Source organism: Carassius carassius, chromosome 22 (genome assembly GCF_963082965.1).
Source record: "Carassius carassius chromosome 22, fCarCar2.1, whole genome shotgun sequence".
Lineage (NCBI taxonomy): Eukaryota > Metazoa > Chordata > Actinopteri > Cypriniformes > Cyprinidae > Carassius > Carassius carassius.
In genome coordinates this window covers 5,722,575-5,744,791 of record NC_081776.1, presented here as the reverse complement: position 1 = coordinate 5,744,791, position 22,217 = coordinate 5,722,575, and the positions used below count along the sequence as shown (strand labels likewise).

At 36.5% G+C, this 22,217-nt stretch overlaps 1 protein-coding gene and 1 pseudogene across 1 annotated transcript; both read left to right on the top strand.

Annotated features, from left to right (window-relative positions):
• Nucleotides 1-323: 323 nt before the first annotated feature.
• Nucleotides 324-2,195, top strand: LOC132098548 (protein mono-ADP-ribosyltransferase PARP12-like; annotated as a pseudogene).
• A 2,486-nt stretch (nt 2,196-4,681) lies between these two features.
• Nucleotides 4,682-22,217, top strand: LOC132098792 (UPF0606 protein KIAA1549-like). Its single transcript, XM_059504989.1, has 22 exons — nt 4,682-5,597; nt 6,733-6,959; nt 11,242-12,525; nt 13,184-13,272; nt 13,355-13,529; nt 13,703-13,833; nt 13,999-14,185; nt 14,266-14,325; nt 14,883-15,037; nt 15,118-15,295; nt 16,565-16,749; nt 16,954-17,159; nt 17,580-17,707; nt 17,995-18,009; nt 18,101-18,327; nt 18,842-19,071; nt 19,149-19,290; nt 19,360-19,713; nt 19,789-19,841; nt 19,984-20,111; nt 20,406-20,560; nt 21,168-22,217. The coding sequence occupies exons 2-22, from the start codon at nt 6,836-6,838 to the stop codon at nt 21,396-21,398; spliced, it is 4,437 nt and encodes a 1,478-aa protein (XP_059360972.1). The 5' UTR covers nt 4,682-5,597; nt 6,733-6,835; the 3' UTR covers nt 21,399-22,217.

Genomic DNA, 22,217 nt, shown 5'->3' with positions numbered 1-22,217 from the left:
TAATTGTGTTATTAAGTATAATGGTTATGTAGTTGTTATTGTGTAAAAAAAATCTGAAATAAAACATTATTACACATTTATACATGAAAATATCTATAAAAGCAATATCGGTCAATCTCTTACACAAATTAATGTATGGAAATTATGTAGAGCCCAAAATCACTAAATGCTTATGTGTTTGTCAAGAAGGAGTGTAAATTCTCCAATGATATCCAGTCATGACCCTGGTCTACTGCCACGGGTGAGGAAACACAAACAGGAAGGCTAAAATAGCCACCTAAATGTTTTGGGGGGTTTTGACTCCCCAAAGCCAAAATCATGCTATGACAGGGATATTTCTGCATTCCACGTACCTCTTCTGCTGTTTGAAATGCCCTCCTTCATTTCTTTCGCTGAGCCACAAGTTTGGCCCCAAGTGCAAACGGCTGCACAGTATCGACGAGAACAGCCACAGGATGCTGGAGGAGCGTGGTCTCCCTGGTGACATCATCCATGACCTGCCCTACATCTACCAGAACGTTTATCGCCTCAACACACAAACTATAAGCAGTGGTAAGGGCACTTTTTTCATTCACACATATATGCAGTTATTCATATAATACATACATATTAATTTACATTTCAGAACTGATATCTGATCAAGGAGTCAAACTGGCCGCTCAGATGGAGGAGAATGAAATCTGTCTCCATAAGACGGAAATGCAAGTTTCAGGGTTGGTGTCCATTTCATTTAAGCTACCTTTGGTTAATGTTGTTTCTTTAAGCCATTTACATTAGATTTAAGTTATAATGGTTTTGTTTATTGCTTCAGATCAGTGCGTTCTTGTCCACTTTAATCTTCTATACAAATGGGAGGTTAATGGCGGGAAAGGCTGGAGGGATTTAAGAAACATAAAGGAAATAGAGAGAGCTTACTATGACCCAAAGAATGAACACAGGTCAGTACAAATACACATGCAAGCTTGCTTACATCAATATAATTTATTTATCTTTTATATTGCTTTTTTATTTTATTTTACTTATTTTTTTAAAAGATAAGGACTTTTTAAGTGCTTTCTGTAGTTTATTTTTGAAACTAAATAACACAGTTCTATTTAAATTGATTTTATATGGCATTAGCTGGGCTAAAAATGTTTTTTTATTATTATTATTTATTTATTACATCCTTCCCTATCCTATCCTTTCCAGTGGGATTTTAGTATCATTGATATATAGTTTTTTTTTTATATTTTCTGTTTAATTTTAATTAAAGTTTGAATAATTTTGTTATATGTTTTGTAATTTTTTTAACAGCATTTTTTTATATGACTAGTTTTATACATTTTTATTTTAGTTATTTTAGTACATCAAGTTAAACTAAATGAAAATGAGAAAATGTTGCCTTTGCAACTAGCTGAAATAAAATATTTCTATTAATATTATATTATATTAATATATAATAATTTAATATATTAATTTAATATATTACTAATATAATATATATTTAATATATTAATTTAATATATATTATATTTTATTGTATATATTATTATACTATATTATTTGTTATTGATTTGGTACTACTGTACAAAGGAGATCATGAGAACTGGATAGAGTACGTTCAACAGGTGAAACTGGATTGCAAACATAGTGTTTATACTCGCAGCTGAGAGGAATTTAAGGTCATGTTGTAATTTTGTGTCCAAATAAGTTTTCTATAGGGTGACAAGCAACGTGTGATGTCTGTAACAGAAGAGTTGGAGAAAACATTTCAGGAGGACAGCAATGCAGAAGTTACTGTCATTAAAGGGAATAGGCATTACTATGTCACTTTTCAAGGTACTACACACCTTCATATCCGCTATATGTATTACAGGATTCCTGAGGTCATTTAAAATATTATTTTATATTATATATTATTTTATTTTATTTTTTATATTTTATATTATATTATATCATTTGTAATTATTTGACTGTTCTATTTTTGCAGATATGCATCAAAGAAACCCCAAACACAACACAAAGAGGAGGGTGGGCAGGCGACCACGCTTTGTGTCTATCAATGAGGTGGAAGCTAAAGCTGCCCAGTGATGGACCAAACACACAAACACATTCAGATTATCGGTTACTGCTTTAGTTTTGTGTCACTTCTCAATTAATACATTGAGCAGATATATCCTCAATTTATCCTCAGTACAAACACACACACACACACACACACACACAAATATATATACATATATATATATATATATATATATATATATATATATATATATATACAGTGCTGCTTGAAAGTTTGTGAACCCTTTAGAATTTTCTATATTTCTGCTTAAATATTACCCATAAAATCATCAGATTTTCACAAGAGTCCTGAAAGCAGACAAATAGAACCCAATCAAACAAATGAGACACAAATATTTACTTTGTCATTTATTTATTCAGAAGAATGATCCGATATAACATATCCGTGAGTGGCAAAGTATGTGAATCTCTAGGATTAGCTGTTAATTTGAAGGTGAAATTTGGCTCCATCTGTTCAAAGGTGTTTTTAATCATCAAATGTCAGTGCATTCCGTGTTTTGTTTGAAAAACAGGGATCTATCAAAGTTTGATCATGTTTGTGGAATTGAATCATAATTGTTTTCCAAATAATTTTAAATCAAAATAGACCCGTCTTTGCCAAAGAAATATGTGGCAACATTTTTTATTTTTGTATGTGCTTAGGATTTATTATAGCTCAAATAGACAATATGAAATAGACACATTTAGAAACTGTGACTAGCATTATTTTTCTATTATTTTTCCATGCCTGGATTTGTCTTGTGTGCCTTCAGTGACTTTTGTGGGGTGATATAGATCAACTCACGAGGTATAAACTTGCACTTTTTTCCATATCATGTATTCATCAATAAACTCTCCCTGTTTTTCATATTTAGTCATTCATTTGAATACAAAAATACTTTTTTTCAGCTCTGCAAGAAATACAATTAGTTCAAGTCATTGCAGTAATATAGTCAGCAGCACAAAGGATTTAATTTAGGTTCATTTGACCTCTAATAAATCTTTGAATAAATCAGGAATCTTTGAATCCTGGTATGTTAAAGAGAATATTTTCTTTGCTAAGTGATGAGGGATGTGCCCAATATAATAGCTATATGATAATAATTAAATAATAGAATTTTGTGCATTTTGTAATGTGTTCCTTATCCACCAAACACTACAATTATGTAAAACGTCTCACTTTTTAGTGAGTCTCAGATGGTCAAATCTCCCTAAGGAGGGCCAAAAAAGATTATGTAATATTATTTTACATTATAGCATTACTTATAAAATAGAAAAACTATTGTAATTATGTTTTTGAATTTTGATTATCATGAATAAAATATAGTTACTCTAGTAAAACCATGCTTAATTTTAGTAAGGGACATAAATATGTTACCTTGTCAAAATGCGTTTTTTTTTCTTTTCAGTAACGACGATTTAATTACATTAAAAGTTTGTCAGAACACAAACCAAAATCACTTTTCGGGGGAGGTAACCATAGCAACAGCTTCTTGATCGCTGTAACCTATGGTACAACGACAAAAGCTAATTATTAACTTATTATAGACATACGTAGTACAAATATATCACAATAAATTTTGTTGGTGTTTTGTCTAAACACGTTTAAGATAGCTGTGACGTTTACCTATGTTAGAGGCGCCAAAAAAAGAATCAACGCTCGCCCAGAAAATTACCAAAGGAAACTTATGACCCTTCAGAAAGTATTAAATAAATATAAAGAAATAATGCACAATGCTATCTGATATCTACGGTCAAGTCCTTAGTATTTCCACAAGGGAAATAAATAATAGAAGGATTCTACTAATAGCCAATGACAGTGTCTCGTATGGCAAGCGTTTATAGCTTTCAGTATTCCCAGCATTATTCGTCGTAATTGCATTTTTACTAGTAACAATTCAGTTAAAGAGCTCTACTATTAAATTCTTACTAGTAACAACGCCAATAAGAGAACTCTCTAAATAAATGTTTACTATTTACAATTACATTTAGAGAGCTCTCTAATTAAATTTTTACTAGTAACAATTGAATTAGAGAGCTCTTTAATTCCATTACAGAGCTCTGCAATTAAACATATCTTTAATGTAATTTTTTTTTTTTTTACGAGTAAATCATTGAATTAAGTCCCTTTCACACTGCACGTTGGACCCGGAAAATTGCCGGAACATTGCCGGGTCCGCCATCTGTATAAACGCAAACACATCCCGGGATTGATTCCGGGATTGATCCCGGGTCGGGGACCTAGTAACATTGCCGGGTTCAGTCCCAGAACGAGCGCTGTATGAACAAAAGCCAGAACTAATGCTGTAAAGGGTGTGTCGTAGTGATGACGCAAGGTATCGCGTGACTCTTTTACCAGGTGAGATCAACATTCGCGACGAAACAAATATGTGCAAACTGTAATGAAGCAGAGATCAGTTAGTTCCTCACTTTCCACGCTGAGTCTGAGATCGTTCGCCAGCTTCAGTGGAAGTTAACGTGCTTAGCGTTTTCGACTCATACAACGTCACACCCTGATGTCACGTGTCTTTACGGGACCTTTACAGGTTGTGTGTGAATGCACGCACATATTCTGGGTAATCACTGGCAGTGTGAAAGGGGCAAAATTTTGCGAACCGGGAACAATTGCCGGGACACATTACCCGTGTATTTTCCGGAACCGCAGTAAGTCCATTACAGAGCTCTACTATTAAACATATCTTTAATGTCTTTTTTACGAGTAAATAATTGAATTAGAGAGTTCTGTAATTGCATTTTTATTAGTAAAAATAAAATTAGAGTGCTCTCTAATAGGAATTGTTAGTTGTAAAAATTTAATTAGAGAGCTCTCTAATTGTAATTCTTACGAGTAAAAATTTAGTTGTAGGGCACTGTAATTAAGAATTAATGGAAGTCAATGGAAACACGACTAGTAAAAATGTATTTGTTTAGCTCTCTAATTAGAATTGTTACTAGTAAGAATTTAATTATAGAGCTCTGTAAATGACATTGTTACTAGTAAAAATGCAATAACGACGAGTAACGCTGGGAATATTTTAAGATAAAACGGCTTGCCATAGACTCGCTTATTTAATACATTTCTTAAGAATATATCCAAGGGGCGTGGCTTTGCCGCAGATATAGTTGATAAGATGAGGCGTATTTCTTCTCCATGGAGTGTTTTATGCCGTAGAAATGGTCCTGCGCTGCCAACAATATCTTGTAGAAGCGACTCACGTATTTATTTAAGGGGTGCAATTTGTCCGGTGTGTTTGGAGGGGACGGGATCTTAGGAAATAGGTCGTGCATGGGAACAGCAAGACCGTTATAACCGCTTCTGCACAATTATATCTACACCGGATACCGGGGAATGAGCCACACGCGAGCAACGAACTGGATACCGTCTACACGAGGAGCTTTCAGCATAAATATATGATGTGTTTCATCTGACTAGATCCTTTGCTTTCATTGCATCGACATTCTTTATCTATGGCCGTTCTGTCATCATGATATCGGGTGTGTAAAGGGGCGCGCGCGTGAGCCGCATCCGCGCTAGGTGCATCTCAACATGGCAGGTAACGAAAATGACTCTGTACAGTGCCATTCACCTTTTGTATCTTTGCATGTCGATGCCAGTTTAAAAATACCGTGAATGTGTGACATATGATCTGGGCTTTGGGAGATCCCCCCGGTATGTTCTTCTAAAGATGCTGTTTTTCAATTTTTGACCCTGTGCATGCGCTTAGTCTTTTCCTACACCCGCCCTTTTCCATCTGTGCCGTTATTTATCTGCTTCAGATCAAACCCGTTATCACTGTAACGTTACCTGTCTGACAAGATGCGCGCGATATTAACCTCACGGGAGCCCTGGGCCGCGCGCACTGGTGATCTGTCATTCTAACCTACATTCTCACAGTGTGGATAGTGACTTTATGGCGTTATAGGTTTGCATGGCATAGATGAAAATATACATGCTACGGATGATGCTTGTATGATAGATGGATAGATAGACAGATAGATAGTAGAGCTGTATAAACTGTTAAAAATGATTTTTCTAGTTAATTATTGATTAGTTGTGAAATTTAACAAATTTAAAATTATTTTACTACTATTTTTTCAGTATAGACAGACAGACCATTTTTAAAGATTTTAAAGACTGATTTCCTTTTAATACATAGAAATTTTGGTTTTAGTGATGCTTGGATATTTTATTGTGATCTTGTGGGTTCAGATATAAAGCATTTGATAGACAAAATGCAAAAATACAAATTTAAATATGATTTGCAGCAACATGAAAAAAGTAATTAATTTGACATTTAGAAAATTAAAACAATTATAAATGTAAAAAGTTATAATTCATATTGAAATCACAGACCTTTAAATTTAACCTTTAAAATACAGACTTTTTTAAAACTAGTGACTCTATGGTGTGTAGAAACATCTATTTACAACATATTACCCAAAATAAAATATAAACAGTAAGTCAGACTGATAAGTGGCAATAATGGTAATGGTTATATATATATATATATATATATATATATATATATATATATATAAACTACAGTATATATGTAGATATATATTTGTCATTCTTGAATTGAAGTGGTTGATTGATGTGGAGAGGATGATGGTGATGAAAGTTCTGACCTATGCAATGTGAAATTTAGCTTTACTCTCTAACAGATTATGTGTTTCTTCTTCTCACAGCAACGAATAGAAATGGAAGGATATCAAGCAGGAACACCTGTGGCTATCCAGGGGACATTTTATCAGGGTCAGATGGCCTGTCTTGAATAAGAAACGTGCAAATATGGAGAGCTCCTGTTCAAGGATGGTCCTGAAGAGCTTGTGGCGACTGCTTGGATATTGCATGCTTTTACTCGCCGCTGCAATGTTGGTGGGATTCATGGCGATGTCTTTCAAACCCGTTGCAGGTATCTCATCACAGAGTGCACTAAAAGTTTGGCTTTAGGCTGGTACTTTTGCTTTTTTGTCACTTCCTGTCACATTTCATTTAGTTTCTGTGGACCTATTGTGAGTCAGAATCAGAAAAAGCAAGTCTTTTTCATCACAGATGATTTGAACGTCAGAGGAACGGTGGGCGTATGTATGAGTGATTCTCTCTTTGTGTGAATGATGTCTTTCGCAGTTCGAGGCGAAGAATGAATGGGATTCGCAGTGAATTGTATTAAGATGAGTGTGAGACAGATTCAACATTGAAGAAAGCACATATCTGCCCACAGAGTGAATTCTTAAAATTATATATCCTTGAAATGACATGCTGACGATACTGATCAGAAATGGTCAGCTTAGTTTTTGATTGGCATGAAGAAACTTTAACATTCATAGAGCCTTTCCTTTGCATAAAGGTTCTTTAAGAAAAAAAAGGTTCTTTAAATCAGCTGTTCCCACAGTGCAAAATTTTTTTTAAAATTAAATAAATAAAATATTTTCTTTCTTAGTCTTTTTGTCTTGTTTTCCAATACAAACATCTAACCATTTTTAGATCAATATATATATTTAAAAAGCAAAATAACCTAAGATATTAAGTGTTGTTTTCTGAAAAAAAAAAGATCAAAATTAAATATCTGCCATTGGGGAAATATAAATTATTTCTTGATTTAATCATAAACTTATATATATATATTTATATATATTTAAATATATTTATTTTAATTATTATTCTGACCAGACCTATTCGAGACAGTCTAAGCCACAAAGCCCCCCATTTTTATATCCATATTAATTTAAAATATGAAATAAAAAAGTAATATATTATATAATATTCAAAAAAATACTAAAATATTCATTTTACATTTAGCTTTTTTCAACGTACAACCCCCCACACAGGAAAATCCTGCTGTAGATTATTAAAGTGTTCTTTACAAAATGAAAAAAAGAACCATTCACTGAAAGGTGAATGATTCTTTTAAGACAGCAAACCCCCTTTTATAAGCTTTATTTTTAAGATAGTTGCTCAGTAACTGGAGACAGCAGGCTGATTACCTTGAGCATGTTTACGCTGGTTACATATCACTGTAAGATACACACACACACACACAAAACCCAGACAGATGGATGAGAGTGTCTCAACACTCTCTGAAAGGGAAGATGCAACTTTTAAACACACACCCACTTCATCAGATACACACACACACACACACACACACACACAGTCGGACAGGATGGGGGTTCATTAGGAGTCACACACCCCGGCGAGCCCACAGCTGTGATGGAAATGTGTCCTATGGTGCAACAAGCCCCCCATTAAAGCCATTGATCTTGCTTTGAGGAATGGAGTCTCTCTCACACACCCACCCTTTCTCTTTCTGTGGCTCTGTGGTATCTGATGGTCGTCATTGATGATTGGATTTAGGAACATCAAAGCTAAGTGGACTTCGCTCTGTAAAAATGTGCTGCTATTCATAGATGCAGTTTCTCCTCAGTTTCTCCTTTATGCCTGGGAATCTGTGTCAGTGGAATCAGCATACGTGTGTATGTGCCCACGTGAGCTCATTCTGTCGGTGTGAGAAATGCCTGTGTGCTCTCTCTGCTGCGACTGTAGCATACAGATGAAGCGGTCGGCGTGTGACATACTCCTGCAACACACACACATGCATCATGCAGCATCACCATGGAAACACCTTGCCTGACCACGCCACCGAGCAATTCATAGGACTCTGTCTGTCTGTGTGTGTGTGTGTGACAGGGTCTCGCTTTCCCCCAGTGTGAAGTTGTGTTCTCTGTTGGGATGCACTGACAGTTAACTGAGTCTGAAGTTAATTACTGAAGTTATTTCGCATGTCGTTCCCCAGAGCGGTTCTTCCCGCGGTTTCGACGCACATACATTAGAGCCTTCATAGACGGGATGTTGTACATGACTAGATTTAAAAGGGACAATTTATCCCAAATAATTTTTCTCGCCCTCATGTAGTTACAAATCAGTTGGGCTTTATTTCTTCTGTGAAAGAAAATATTTAAATATTTGTCCATATAATGAAAGTCAATTGACCTCAGCGTTCTTCAGAATATCATCTTATATGTGTTTTTCATACATTTTTTATTAAACAAAAGTGTAGATTTGTAATGTAATGAGGTTCCAAAAGCTTGCTTATACAAATGATTGTGAAATTGAGAAATTTAACACATAAATACAATCAAAACAGTGCTATTTTAATGTCATTGAGATGCTATAGATTTATTAATATTATGGATTAGTTTTTGTATTTCCCTTTTTCACATTAATTTTAAAGTTTTACTATTTTTTTTTTCAACGTCTATATGTTTGAATTTTTTTTTTCAGTTTTAGTCAATTTAGTTCCAGTAAATGTAATAGAGTGTTTTTAATATTTTGTTTCAGTAAATATTGTAATGGTTTTAGTTTATTCTAAATATTTATTTATTTTTTTAGTATTTTTTTTTTGGTATTTTTAGGATTCCCTTTCTGGACCTTGAACGTTTCAGTTGCATTGCTGTCTGTGCAGGGTCAGAACGCTATCGGATTTCATCAAAAATATCTTAATTTATGAAGCTACCATAATACTTTTTGTGCGCAAAGAAAACACCGCTTTGTGTTTTCAGAGGAAACATATAATGTATTAACTAGCAACATTTGATATCTGATGATTGGCACACAGCTCCAGAAATATTTATTTTATTCAAGTAGCTAGTGTCATTATGACTCACTAAACACACAGATGGATTGCTATTTTCGAAAAGTGCTTTTTTAACAAGATGAGGAAACATGATGGGGCATGTCTGTCTGTCGCTATCTGGTACCATGAAGTTTGAAGTTCACCACTGAAGTTTCGACTTCAGTTTGCATTGATGGAGGATGTCTGTCTATAAAGCATAAGTCCATATTTGATACTGTACAGTGTATGTGATGTTGACTTCTTCTTTCTCCCTCTGGGTCCTCAGCTAGTGTGACACACTGGCCTACTAATGTCGCTCAGCTGTGCTGTACTCCCCTGCTCCCTCACAGTGTGCCATTCAATCAGCCTCATTACCCACAAACCCTCTGTTCTACCCTCAGCAGCCCACAATGCAGATGAATCTCAGTCACATTAATAAAAAGGGCAGCTCTCAGCCTCAGTACCATATGGCTCGTTGAAATAAAAAACAGTGTCACATTTATTGTTATAGTAAGACTTATGATATGAGTTTAAGTTTGCTGTTGTATCAGTCCATGCAAAACCATAACACGATCATGATTTTTATGAAAAAGTGCCATTTGTGTCTGTAAATGTAAATTATTGTTTTGTGCACTTTTAAGATTACATCCTCCATAGACAATGACCACCAGAGGGTGGTGTGTGTGCTAATATTCCGATTTTTTTTTTTAATGGCTGATTCCTAAATCATCACCTCCAATCCTAAATATGTGATTACTGTATATTTATTGTTACCAGTGTTAGTATTGTTATATACTATTATAGCATTTTTTCAATATTTTGAATTAGCTTTTATGTCTATATTTTCAAATTATATAAATTTATAATATATTCAAAATTTTTAACCTCCAGCCTAAAAAATCACATTATTTTAACCCCATACAGTAAGTTTGGAATTCACATAATGTAAATATATAATGAGTAAGCTTCTTGAGGTCAGTATCACTTGTGTATGTTTATATTTTTATAATAATAATATTATTATTATTAGTAGTAGTAGTTTTAGCATATTAAAATCAATATTTAGATTTTAATATTATATATTTAGTATTATTTATTTATAATTTTTTACTCTATTTTTTTATTTTTATTTTTGCATTATACTAAAAAGAGCTGTAAGTCAATAGTTTTAAATAGTTTTCTGTAAACGACCCAATATTTGTTCAAATATCTTCAGCTTTCAAAAGCTATGTTTTTGCTCATGGAGCCTATTCATATCATGTAGATTTAGTTTGACTGATTTAGATTTGATGACTGATTTAGATTTGATGATGACTGATTTATAAATTTTGGATTGATTTTGATAAATGGTTTTAGATCAAAAGTTTAATACTCGTCCACAGAACTAGTTCCCACAGAGATGTTATTAAAAATCACTGTGTCTCCAGTCTGGGCTTTCTTCAGTACTGTGTGTTATGAAAGATTTGGATGAGGTGTATTTACAATCTGTCCTTCTGCTGTTTGCTAATATTGAATTTCATATGGTTTGGTTCTGTGCCATCCTGCAGACCACTCATGCTTTCTTTTTTTTTCCATTCCTAAGTGGAGCTCCCATCCAACATGTCCAGAAGGAGCCTCAATCAACTTCCAACAAGAACACGATCACCTCCTGCCTTATCTTCATCGTCATCATCTTCCTCATCTCCTCATCGCTCTGAAAGAACCAGGCGTCCAGCTCTTACTCCTCCAGGTGCCAAACAGCCCTCATCCCCTGGTCACCATGACAGTGCCTCCAGCATAGATCCCACCCCGTCCCTTGGATCCGAAGGGTCGGGTAACGTAGGTGATGGGGCCCAGGGCATCCACCTGCTGTTAAGGCCCCCAGACCTTCTAACGCCAAGCCAGATGCCTCCCCTCCATGTTGACAGACCGCCGACACCAGCCCCCCCGACCCTGGTAACCACTGAAGACCTGTATCCCATCCACTCCGCTGAGATGGACTGGGGCTCCGGAGACTACCTTGAAACTCTTACTTTCATGGGATCAGAAGGGGAGGAGTTTTCTCTCGTCACCACCCTTCCTACGCATGGATATGATCTGTATGATACGGACGATGAGGCCACGGTCAGCTACAACACAGCTTTCCCCTCTCGTCCCATTCTGCCCCTCTCATCCAGAGACCTCCAGCCCAGCGTGACTGTAAAATATGGGACTAACTTAAGGACGGCCCATCCTTCTGATCCCCGCCTCCCATTAGCTCCTGACTCCGCCCATGAGAACGATATGGACGATGATTTGGATTTCGATTGGGCTGAGCTTTTTCCCATTGAGCCGACTGAAATGCTGCTTCCAGATATGAACAGTTTGGAATACTACAACACATTGCAAGCCAAAGAGAATGCTAGTATTGCGAGGAATAGGACACACCCTCATATTACCCCAACACACACTTTGGGACCCACTCAAACTCCCACTGCAACAGTCCCAGACGAAATCAAACGGATGACTCCTCAACCTATTCCACCCCAAAAACCTACGAAGCCTCCAATCTCTTCAACCACTCAGACCCAACAACCTCCTGAAGGCCCAGATAAGGGTGTTCCTTCCATACCCACATCCCATGTGGGCAAAACCCGACCATCAGTGCCAACCTCCCTGCCTCCACCCGGCACCTCAGAGGGTCCAGTAATACAAGCTGTCACGCTGAAGCCCCCTGCTACAAAACCCCGTATGACCACCATCAAAACTACCATCAGAACTACAACTACAACTAAATCCACGACTACCAAGAGCCCACCGCCTACAACCCCCAGAATTCCTCAGTCCATCACACCCCGACAGTACATCTGCAATATCACCAAACCGGACATGTACCTTGTCAGAGTGGGTAAGACAATATACACAATATTACGGTTATAATATTAGTTATTAACCGATTTTAGAGTTTTTTTTTATTTATCATATTATTTAGTATTATTGTGCACATTCGTTTTCTTTATTTTTACATTTAGCTGATTTTTTTAAAACCGCTAATAGCATGATTTATTTGTTTTAATGATTTATATTATCAGTTTTTTTCTACAAGATTTTTCTGATGGTTAAATTCTCTTGTATATTTTAAAACAATTAATTTTAATTTTAATTTATTTATTTCAATGTTTTTTTTTATCGCTCTGGCTCAAGTGGTAGAACATTGTGTTAGCAGCGCAAGGTTGTGGGTTCGATGCCCAGGGAGCACATGTTAGGTAAAAAATGTTAGACTGAATGCACTGTAAGTCGCTTTGGATAAAAGCGTCTGCTAAATGCATAAATTTAAATAATTTAATGTTGTGATGGCTAAATTCTTTAGAAAATAAAAAAAATATTATGATTAATTATTAATTTATTTTATTATATATTTTTATATTATATATATATATATATATATATATATATATATATATATATATATATATATATATATATATATATATATATATATATATACATTTTAATTAAATAATTTTTTTACCATCTCTTACAGCCTTCTTTTCTGACTCTTGCAGGCATGCCTAGTGGGTCATCGGTGGCGTTTGCCAAAGCTCATGTGCGGGAGATTCTTCGCCGAGAGTTCAACCGTTCAGTGGAGCTCCAGGTGAGTGTGTCAGCTCACAGCAGATCACACATCAGCTGTTTATCTCTAGGATCACTGAGGTCTATATGTGCCATCTATCCAGGTCCTCAAAGCCCCGCCCAATTTCATCTTCCGGGCCGTTTCCGGTCCACTGGTGTACACTGCTATCTCAGTCATTAATGCTGTCCGCCAATCAGTGCACAGCACTTCCTCTTCTTTCATACTGTCCGTCACAACCATATATGCAGTGCCTGATTACAAACATCAGGTCCACACAGGTGAGAGAGACACAGTATAACCAGTAAATGGCATGTTAACGTGTGGATAACGAAAAACCGAGCAATAATTATCAAATAAATAATATGCCTTTTATGTAAATGCATAATATCATAAATAAATATTCTATATATAGTTTAAGAATGAGTGTTAAGTTAGTTGGTTTGCCTTGCAGTGCTGCAGTTTGTACCGAGTCATGTGGATGTGCGTCTGTGTAGCTTCAGCGAGCGTGTGGAGAAGGGGCTACTCATGGCGTATGCGGAAGTACGCAAGCGTATGCAAGAAAATGGAAATTTCACAGTTCATGTACGTAAATTATTGAGGGCAATTGGCAAAAGCACATTCCAAATAAAACTTTTGCACACTTTACATATCGCTGTTCTTTCTTGAAAGCTTAAAAATATCCTCTAGAATTATTTATATTTTATACATTTAAATAGTATTGGTAATGTTGTATGATTCCTTGTCTAGATTGTGAATATCACTAGCAGCCTTCCTAAGGGTCAGCGGCAGCAGAAGGTACCGGTGGACATCACTTTTGCCGTGCGTGATTCCCAAGGCTTCCTAACGGGATCGGATGTGAGTGGTCACATGAGGCAGCTCAGCGCTGTGGAGTTCAGCTTCTACCTTGGTTTTCCTACCCTGCAGATCGCTGAACGTGAGTCACACATTTGTCTCTATATCTCATGAACTTTATTCATGATTCGTTTGATCTCATTCTCAATTTTGGTCTTCCAGCTTTTCATTATCCTGAACTGAATGTGTCCCACCTGTTACACACATCCTGGGTGAAAACAGGTATGTGGGTGTGTTAGAAATTCCAATCAAACTGATCTTGAGACATACATTTTTTTTATTATCATTATTATTAAAAGTCTAGTATTTTTCTTCTGTGATTTAGATTTTTTAAATCTTGGAATCCAAAGTAAACAATCTAGACTAACACATTTTGATGTATTTTTTGACCCATAATTATAATAATATATACAATATATTAATAGTTCTCACTTAGCTAAAATAGTTAGTACCATATGAGAAGAACATTCATTGGGATTTATAAATATTAAGTAAGTAATATTATTTTTGAGGTGATTTAGTATAATAAGTTTTTCCTTTTTTTATATAATTAATTAATATCATTATAATAGATTTTTAATTGATTTATTTACGCCTTGTATTAAATTCAATATTATGATCTAATATTTCTCATTATAATTCTGTTAATATTACAGGCACTTATAAATGTTTATTTTACTAAAAGATGTCAGGAAGATTTACACCAGTCTATAATTTATGATTATTATAATTTAGTACTTCATACATCTTTCTGAGTGTTTTTTGTGCATCTGTCCTAGTGTTACTGGGTGTGTTGGACCAGCGTGTGAATGAGAGGACCTTCCAGGCAAAAATGGAGAGGCGATTAGCATTGCTGGTTGGAGAGGGACTTGGGATCGGGGTTAGCAGTCGACGATGGAGAAGAGCTACTAGTATTGGCAACAACAGTGTTCAGGTACATTCATACACATTAGTTTACACAGTTTGCTTGTCTTTCCTATGCATCACATAAGCATGAACCCCGGTGTGCCTCAGATTGTGCGAGTGTCCCGTCTGGATGGCCCGGACTACCCGCTGGAGCTGGTGTATTTTGTGGAAGCGGGGTCAGGAGAGAGGCTGCCAGCCCAGGCCACTGCAGCCATGCTCAACAGGCTGAACCTGCAGAGAGCCGCCATCGTACTGGGCTACAGAGTACATGGAGTTCTGGCCACACGTGAGTCAAAGTTGTATCAACCAAAGGCCATGACCAACCAAAGAGCTAGCACCAATTAAAGCAGACTGTGTTGTCATCTTGCGTTGCATGCATCTGCCTAAAGAATTACACTTGAACACACCGCAAACTACATCCAACGGCCAATTAGAATGTATGTTCTATGTCAGCGTGAGAGGAAGCAAAAGAGGCAATAGTCTATATTCATCATTCAGATAGGGAAAACAAAACTGGGACCCCAGCCCCAACATTTTTCCATTAACTTATAGAACGTTTGTTTAGAGTTATCCATCCTTTAATGATGTTTTCAAAATGTTAGCACAAAAACATCATTTATATATATCGTTCATAGAAAAAAAAACTTTTAGTTTGACATTCGGCTAACATTTTTTGAAAAAAAAAAAAAATATATATATATATATATATATATGTTTAAATGTAGCTACTGTTTCACAATGTTCAGAGATTATTCAAAAGTAACATTCCTTTAATGTTTGCAATATGATCAAATGTAATGTTTTCTTAATGTTAACGCATAACCTGAAAAAAAAACATTTTTAAAACATTAAAATAAAAATGGACGTTTTGAACATACAGATATATTTTTCTGAATGGGAACATTAGACACAACATAAGGAGATCATTTCCAAGTAACATTCCCATAATATTTGCAGAATTATGAAATGGAATGTTTCCTTAACATTAACGCATAACCGAGAAAAACCTTGAAATTTTGAACGTTCAGAAATAACGTTTTCAAAACTTTCTTAGAACATATTTATATTAGCTGGGACTGTGGCTATACAAACTGGAAATAAAGTACCACTTGATTTACATTTTGAATATGAATCATGCTGATCAATTGGTCTTCACTTTCTTAATTTCAGACGTCCTTATACAATATTTGTGTATTGGAACGCTCAGGTAAGATGAAGATATAAATGTAGAAGAGCTTTCTGTTGGTGTCCTCTTGACTTTGTTGTTTACTTGCTTTAATAACTTAAATTTTTCTTCTTGTGCACTGGTTCACTAATTTGATCAGAGTGATCTCTCTAAATGTCTGTCCAACACGATTTAACATGGTTAATCGCCCAAAAAGTTGCCAGCTGTGTCCAACTAGTGCCAATCGTGCAGGACACACAGCCAAAACTGGGCTGACAGATACTCAGCGACTATGACTTTGACTGACTGGATGTGTCACAGCCTTAAAAAAAGATGTGTTTTTAAGACACTTTTTAATGAAGCAAATGTATGATCTTTTTTGTGTTCCAGCTGTGGAGAAGCTGGCCCTGGCGCCCTCTGAGACTCAGCCCAGTAACGTGTGGCTGATCGTTGGAGTTGTGGTCCCAGTTCTTGTGGTCATCCTCATCATCATCATCCTCTACTGGAAACTGTGCCGCTCTGAGAAGCTGGAGTTTCAACCAGACGCCATGAGCACCATCCAGCAGAGACAGAAGGTCGGGGTTACTGAGTGTGTGTGTGTGTGTGTGTGTGTGTGTGTGAGAAAGTGTTGCCCACTCATAGACACTCCATGTGAAGTGACTGTGCTCATTTTTATTCATCCATGTCAAGGGCTTTAACGGAAAAAGGAGCTGATTTGCAACAGTCATTTTAGTTTGTTGTATCATATTTATTGTCCATTCATGTGTTTGTCATTTTAGCTGCAGCCTCCCAGTGTTAAAGGCTTTGATTTTGCTAAGCTACACCTGGGGCAGCATAGTAAGGATGACATCATGGTAATCCAAGAACCCGCCCCTTTACCACTGCCTGTTAAAGAGGCCACGCCCTCAGAGGGCGGAGAATTGAACACTCCAAAATCGAAGAGCTCATCTACAAAAGCATCCCGCGCAGCACGGAGAAGAGGCCGGTAAGGAACTTTCTGTGATCATGCACCATGATGTTTGGATTGTGTGTGAGCATATTCTGCTTGAATCAATTAAATTTTAGTATTGTCTATATAGTAGTTTGTGTAACTTTTATTTATATATTTTCTGTTTAATTGTAGTGTAATTTTATTATGTGCAATTGTTATTTTTATTCGTTTTTGTTTTATTTTTAAAATATTGCTATTTAAGTTTTATTTGTATTTCAGTTTAAGTGATTATTTATTCCCATTTAGTAATTTTAAGCGCTTCAATATATTTTAGTTAGTTGCCAAGGCAAGTCATTTGTTTTCATCTTTATTTTCATAATCAGCCTTCAGTTTTAGTTTTTGTTAACGATACAAACCCTGGATTTTTTCTGACTCATAAAACATTTATTTATTTATATATTTATTTTTCCCCAGATTGTCTCCATCTGATGGAGATTCTTTAGGAAGTGAAGCATCCAGTGGTAGAGAATCAGCAGAAGAAAGCACCAAACCTGCTGTGACGCCAATTGACAGCAAACCCCAACATCGCAAGAGCAAGCATGGTATTATATGACAAAAAAACATACTAATTATAGTATAATATATTAATATATTAATTTACTATATTATTATACTATATATGAACTATTAATAATTAAAAGTATAATATAAAGTTGATTTATAATGATTTGTATTGTGAAAAAAAATCAATAATAAAAAAATGTAAAATGATTACAGTAATTTAAAATAATATTATTTTTTTAAATAGTAATGAATTATTATTATTACAATTATTATTTAAAAAAAATTAATCTCTTTCTCTCCTACTCTTATTCCATTGATTCATCAGCAAAAAACAAACTTGGTAAGTGTCTTTACCCATAGACATGTTGCATTTGTATATTGTTAGTTACACATTTGTGACCACATTTGTGACATCTGGCCCTGATGTTCAGGTGCTCAACCTGGAAGTGGTGTAGATGAGCAGTTGTCCTCGTCGTCCATATTTGAGCATGTGGACCGTCTGTCTCGAGGTTCATCAGATGGAACGCGCAGAGTGTCCAATAAGATCCAGCTGATCGCCATGCAGCCCATGCCAAGCCCTCCCTCACATCCACATAACCAAGCCCTGAGTCCAAACCTGACAGACAAGATGTCTGATGGAGCAATGGTCAATAGTGAGGTTAGCAAACTGTTCTTTGCAAACACACACTTGTTCGTAAATGACAGGCTCAGACCTTAGACACACAGATGTGGCATTCACATGATGTTTAACCCTCTGATACGTGAAGTCCACTATAATGAAGGGTCTGTAAAAGCTTTTGTGTGTTAAATCTTCATCCATCTGTGCTGTTTTTAATCACTGTGCTCTTTTTTGTATCAATTTATGACATATATGAGATGCGTATTTACAACACAAAATCAAAATGGTGAAAGTGGTGATGCAAGTTCCACTAAATACAGAGATGTGTAGCTCAAAAAACATCATTTTGGGGAAATACAGGGATAAAATAGCTTTATTCATTAATAATTTTCTGGGAGAGAAAAGCTTAATGTTTATAATGTTTATGTCACCATAATGTGACGTATTTCCCAGAAAAACAGAATATTCAGCAAAAGATAATGTAGGATTTTATTTTCATGTCGACTAAAAGAAAACATAGACAATTCATAGACAATTCTTCCATCTGACACAGATTCAAGTGGCCTTGAGGCATAAATCTGAGATCGAACACCATCGCAATAAGATTCGCCTGCGTGCCAAGAGAAAGGGCCACTACGAGTTCCCCTCCATGGAGGACATCATGGCAGCGTTCGCCGACAGCTCCGAACAACAGCGAGTGTATCAGCAAGCCCAGGAACAGATACACAAGATCCTGCATTCTGACGAACACACACCTTCATCGTGCGGAGAGCCACGCAAAAGGTCAGGATAAATAAATCTCACTTGCACTGCCTACAAAACATCCAGGAAAATGTATGCAATTTGTTGTTGAATTGCAGTTCCAAAGGAAGACGCTCTCCCAGACACAGACAAAGACAGAATATGAGTGGAAGCGGAAGTCTGAGAGACAAAGATCGTCTCATTACTGACGGAGATGCCACGTACAGGAAGTACCCCGGGGTCAACAATGTGGCCTATGTGGTAGGACACACACACATGCACATGATTTCCTTCAACTAAAACACAAACTCATCACTCCTCTTCCTGTAGTCCGATGCAGATCAGCTCCCAGATGCAGACAGCCCTTCTCCTACTGATGAGGTGTTTTTAGACCCTGGATCACCACCGTCAGGCCCCGCCCCTGCTCCGCCCGCCTACGTCGCCCCTCAGCCAACCATCGAAGAAGCCCGGCAACAGATGCACTCCTTATTGGATGATGCGTTTGCTCTCGTCTCACCTTCTTCTCAAGGAAGCTCCGCTCCTCTAACATTCACTGGCGTTACGGCAGTCACTGGCGTCGGAGGAATCAGCCCCGGTCCACCCTCCAGTCCTTCCTTACGTCCTGCACGCCAGTGGGGCTCCTCTTCTTACCCAGCAGCCCCTGCACACAGTCCTTTCTCTGCGGTGCGTGACTATAGACATTTGAATGATGGAATCCAAGTTATGTGAAATTTCATTTAATTTCTGTCTGCTCTGTAGAGATATGCTGAGTTAGGAATGTCTCCCACATCGGTCCAAGGTTTACTGCAAAGGTGAGGTGGATTCTGAAAGGTTTTATGGAGTAATCTAACAAGAGAAGTCAGGAGGAAGTTGAAAAAAAAAACATGAAAATGTGAAAAGAAGCACACTGTTCCTGTAATATTTACTCAGCAGTTTGTTTGTATAATTTGACAGGCAGGCGCAGGGCTCTGGGTATGTGGTGTCAGCAGAGATGCAGTCAGATCCTGGATACTCCAGCAGGGGGCAGTATGGAGAAGAGATGCCATCGTCTTCTCGGCCCCGACCAGTAGGGGGCAGCACAGGTAAAGGTTTTATTAATCATTTAATGTGGCCCTGTCCCAAATTGCACCCTAAACCCTCACGGTCTTCCTCTAAGTCCACACTGAGTCGGGTAAACGTCTGCTGTGTAGCTTGCCAAAAGTGTGAATAGCGGCCACAAAGGGGGCGCTCACGAGCACCCTTCTGGAAGCTAAAATGAAGAACGCGGCAGTCATTGTAAGTCCAATAGACTGCAAATGCACATGAAGTGTGCTATTTGGGACAGGGCCATTGTGTGGTTTCAGTACTACAATAATTTACATGTGTTGTGTGTATAGGTGCACAGTTGCATCAGCTGACACAAGTGGGCTTGTCAAGTCGGATTGGATTATATCCTGGAGTTGGCCGTAGTGTATCTGGACCTTCAGGATCAAGCTGGGCCCAGTACCGCTCAGATGAGGAGATTTCCAGACCAGGATCCAACCGAGAGGCTGTAAATCAAACATGCATATTCATAATAGTATATGTAATAGTATATATCATAAAATATGGGATATTATAAAATCCCAAAATTTTACTATTGGTTTACTAAACATTGCATTCAATAAAAGTACTGAAAAAAATAAGTTTATTATTCATTCAAATTAATTCATATAATTGCATTTATTATCTAATTTTATCAAATTTATTTAAAATATTATTTTATTTTATTAATTATTTTTTTATACAAATAATTCAAATGTATATTTTAAATGTGTATATATATATTTATTATTTATGTATATTTATTTATAAAGTTTTTTTTTCTGAATTGTTGGATTTTTGTCTCTCCCTCTCTGATTCTCACAGTATATATTTAAATTGAATTAATTAAAAGTTTATTTAGTTTAATTATAAAATGTAGATTTAAATGAATATATTTATAAAGTGTATATTACATTTTTATTTAATTTTAAATAAGATTTTTAATACATTTATATATATATATATATATATATATGTTACTTAAAATTATATATACAGTATATGTATATGTTTTTATTTTACCAGAATTGTTAGTATTTATTCATTATTTCTCTCTCCCTCTCTTTTTCTTACAGATACTGACATTCCCAGAATACTCTTCATCGCCAGTATTTCAGATGCCCAGGACATCCCTGCAGGATCCCACAACACCCCAGGGTCACATGGAAACCTCGAGCGTGGGGTACATTGCCCCTGAGGACCGTTCTCCACCCCCCCAGTCCTCGGCCTCTCTCATCAAGGCCATCAGGGAAGAACTCCAGAGACTTTCTCAGAAACAGTCTGCTGTTATCAGCTACCAGAGTTGAGAAAGACCATCCCGAAACCCCAGTCCTGGTTAAAAAATCCCAACACAGCTCCGTGGTTGAGAAGCTGCTTCACACAAAATCCAAACCAAAATATTCAAATTCAAGTACGGCTGGTCTGTTACATATGAAGAATTCCTCGCATTATCTTCCAAACTTGTATTGCCAGGACATCCGCAATTTAAATTGCGCTGCTGACATGCAGCAAACAAACTTAAATACTCTCTCCTATAATTCACAAAAGAATAAAACTCACACTAAACATCATATCCAGACTGTTTAGAAAAATAGACAGTTTCCCCAGACTCTTTCCTTCAGACTCTCAATTTGCATGCTGAGAGCTGTGAACATTCAAGACTTCGTACTGACTGTTGCTAATGTGAAAATCCCTCCCCTTCAGTTCCATGTCTCTCAAAGTGCTTCCTCCAAATGGGTCATCTTCATGTCTCCGGACTTCCTCTGGTGCTAAACATAATTTCTGGTCTCCGCCACAATATCACAATTCAGCCCTGTCTAAAAACTCTGAAGTGGAGTCCTTCTCTTTTGTTGTTCAGTGTTCTCCCATTTATCCACTGTGGCTTATCAAGAGAAAACATGCTCTGTTCCAGCACCTAGATGCGAAATCAGGATAGCTTGATTTCTTATTTATTATTTATTATAACTTAATTATGTTCCCTCATAAAATAAGTTTTAGCTAAATTCTAAGGCAGCATTGCATGTAGTGTTCACAGAGAAGTCAAACCCATAATACATTCCAACAAGCATGGTGGACAAACAAGAGAGATATAATTTATTAAGTTATACTTCATTCAGTAACATTCA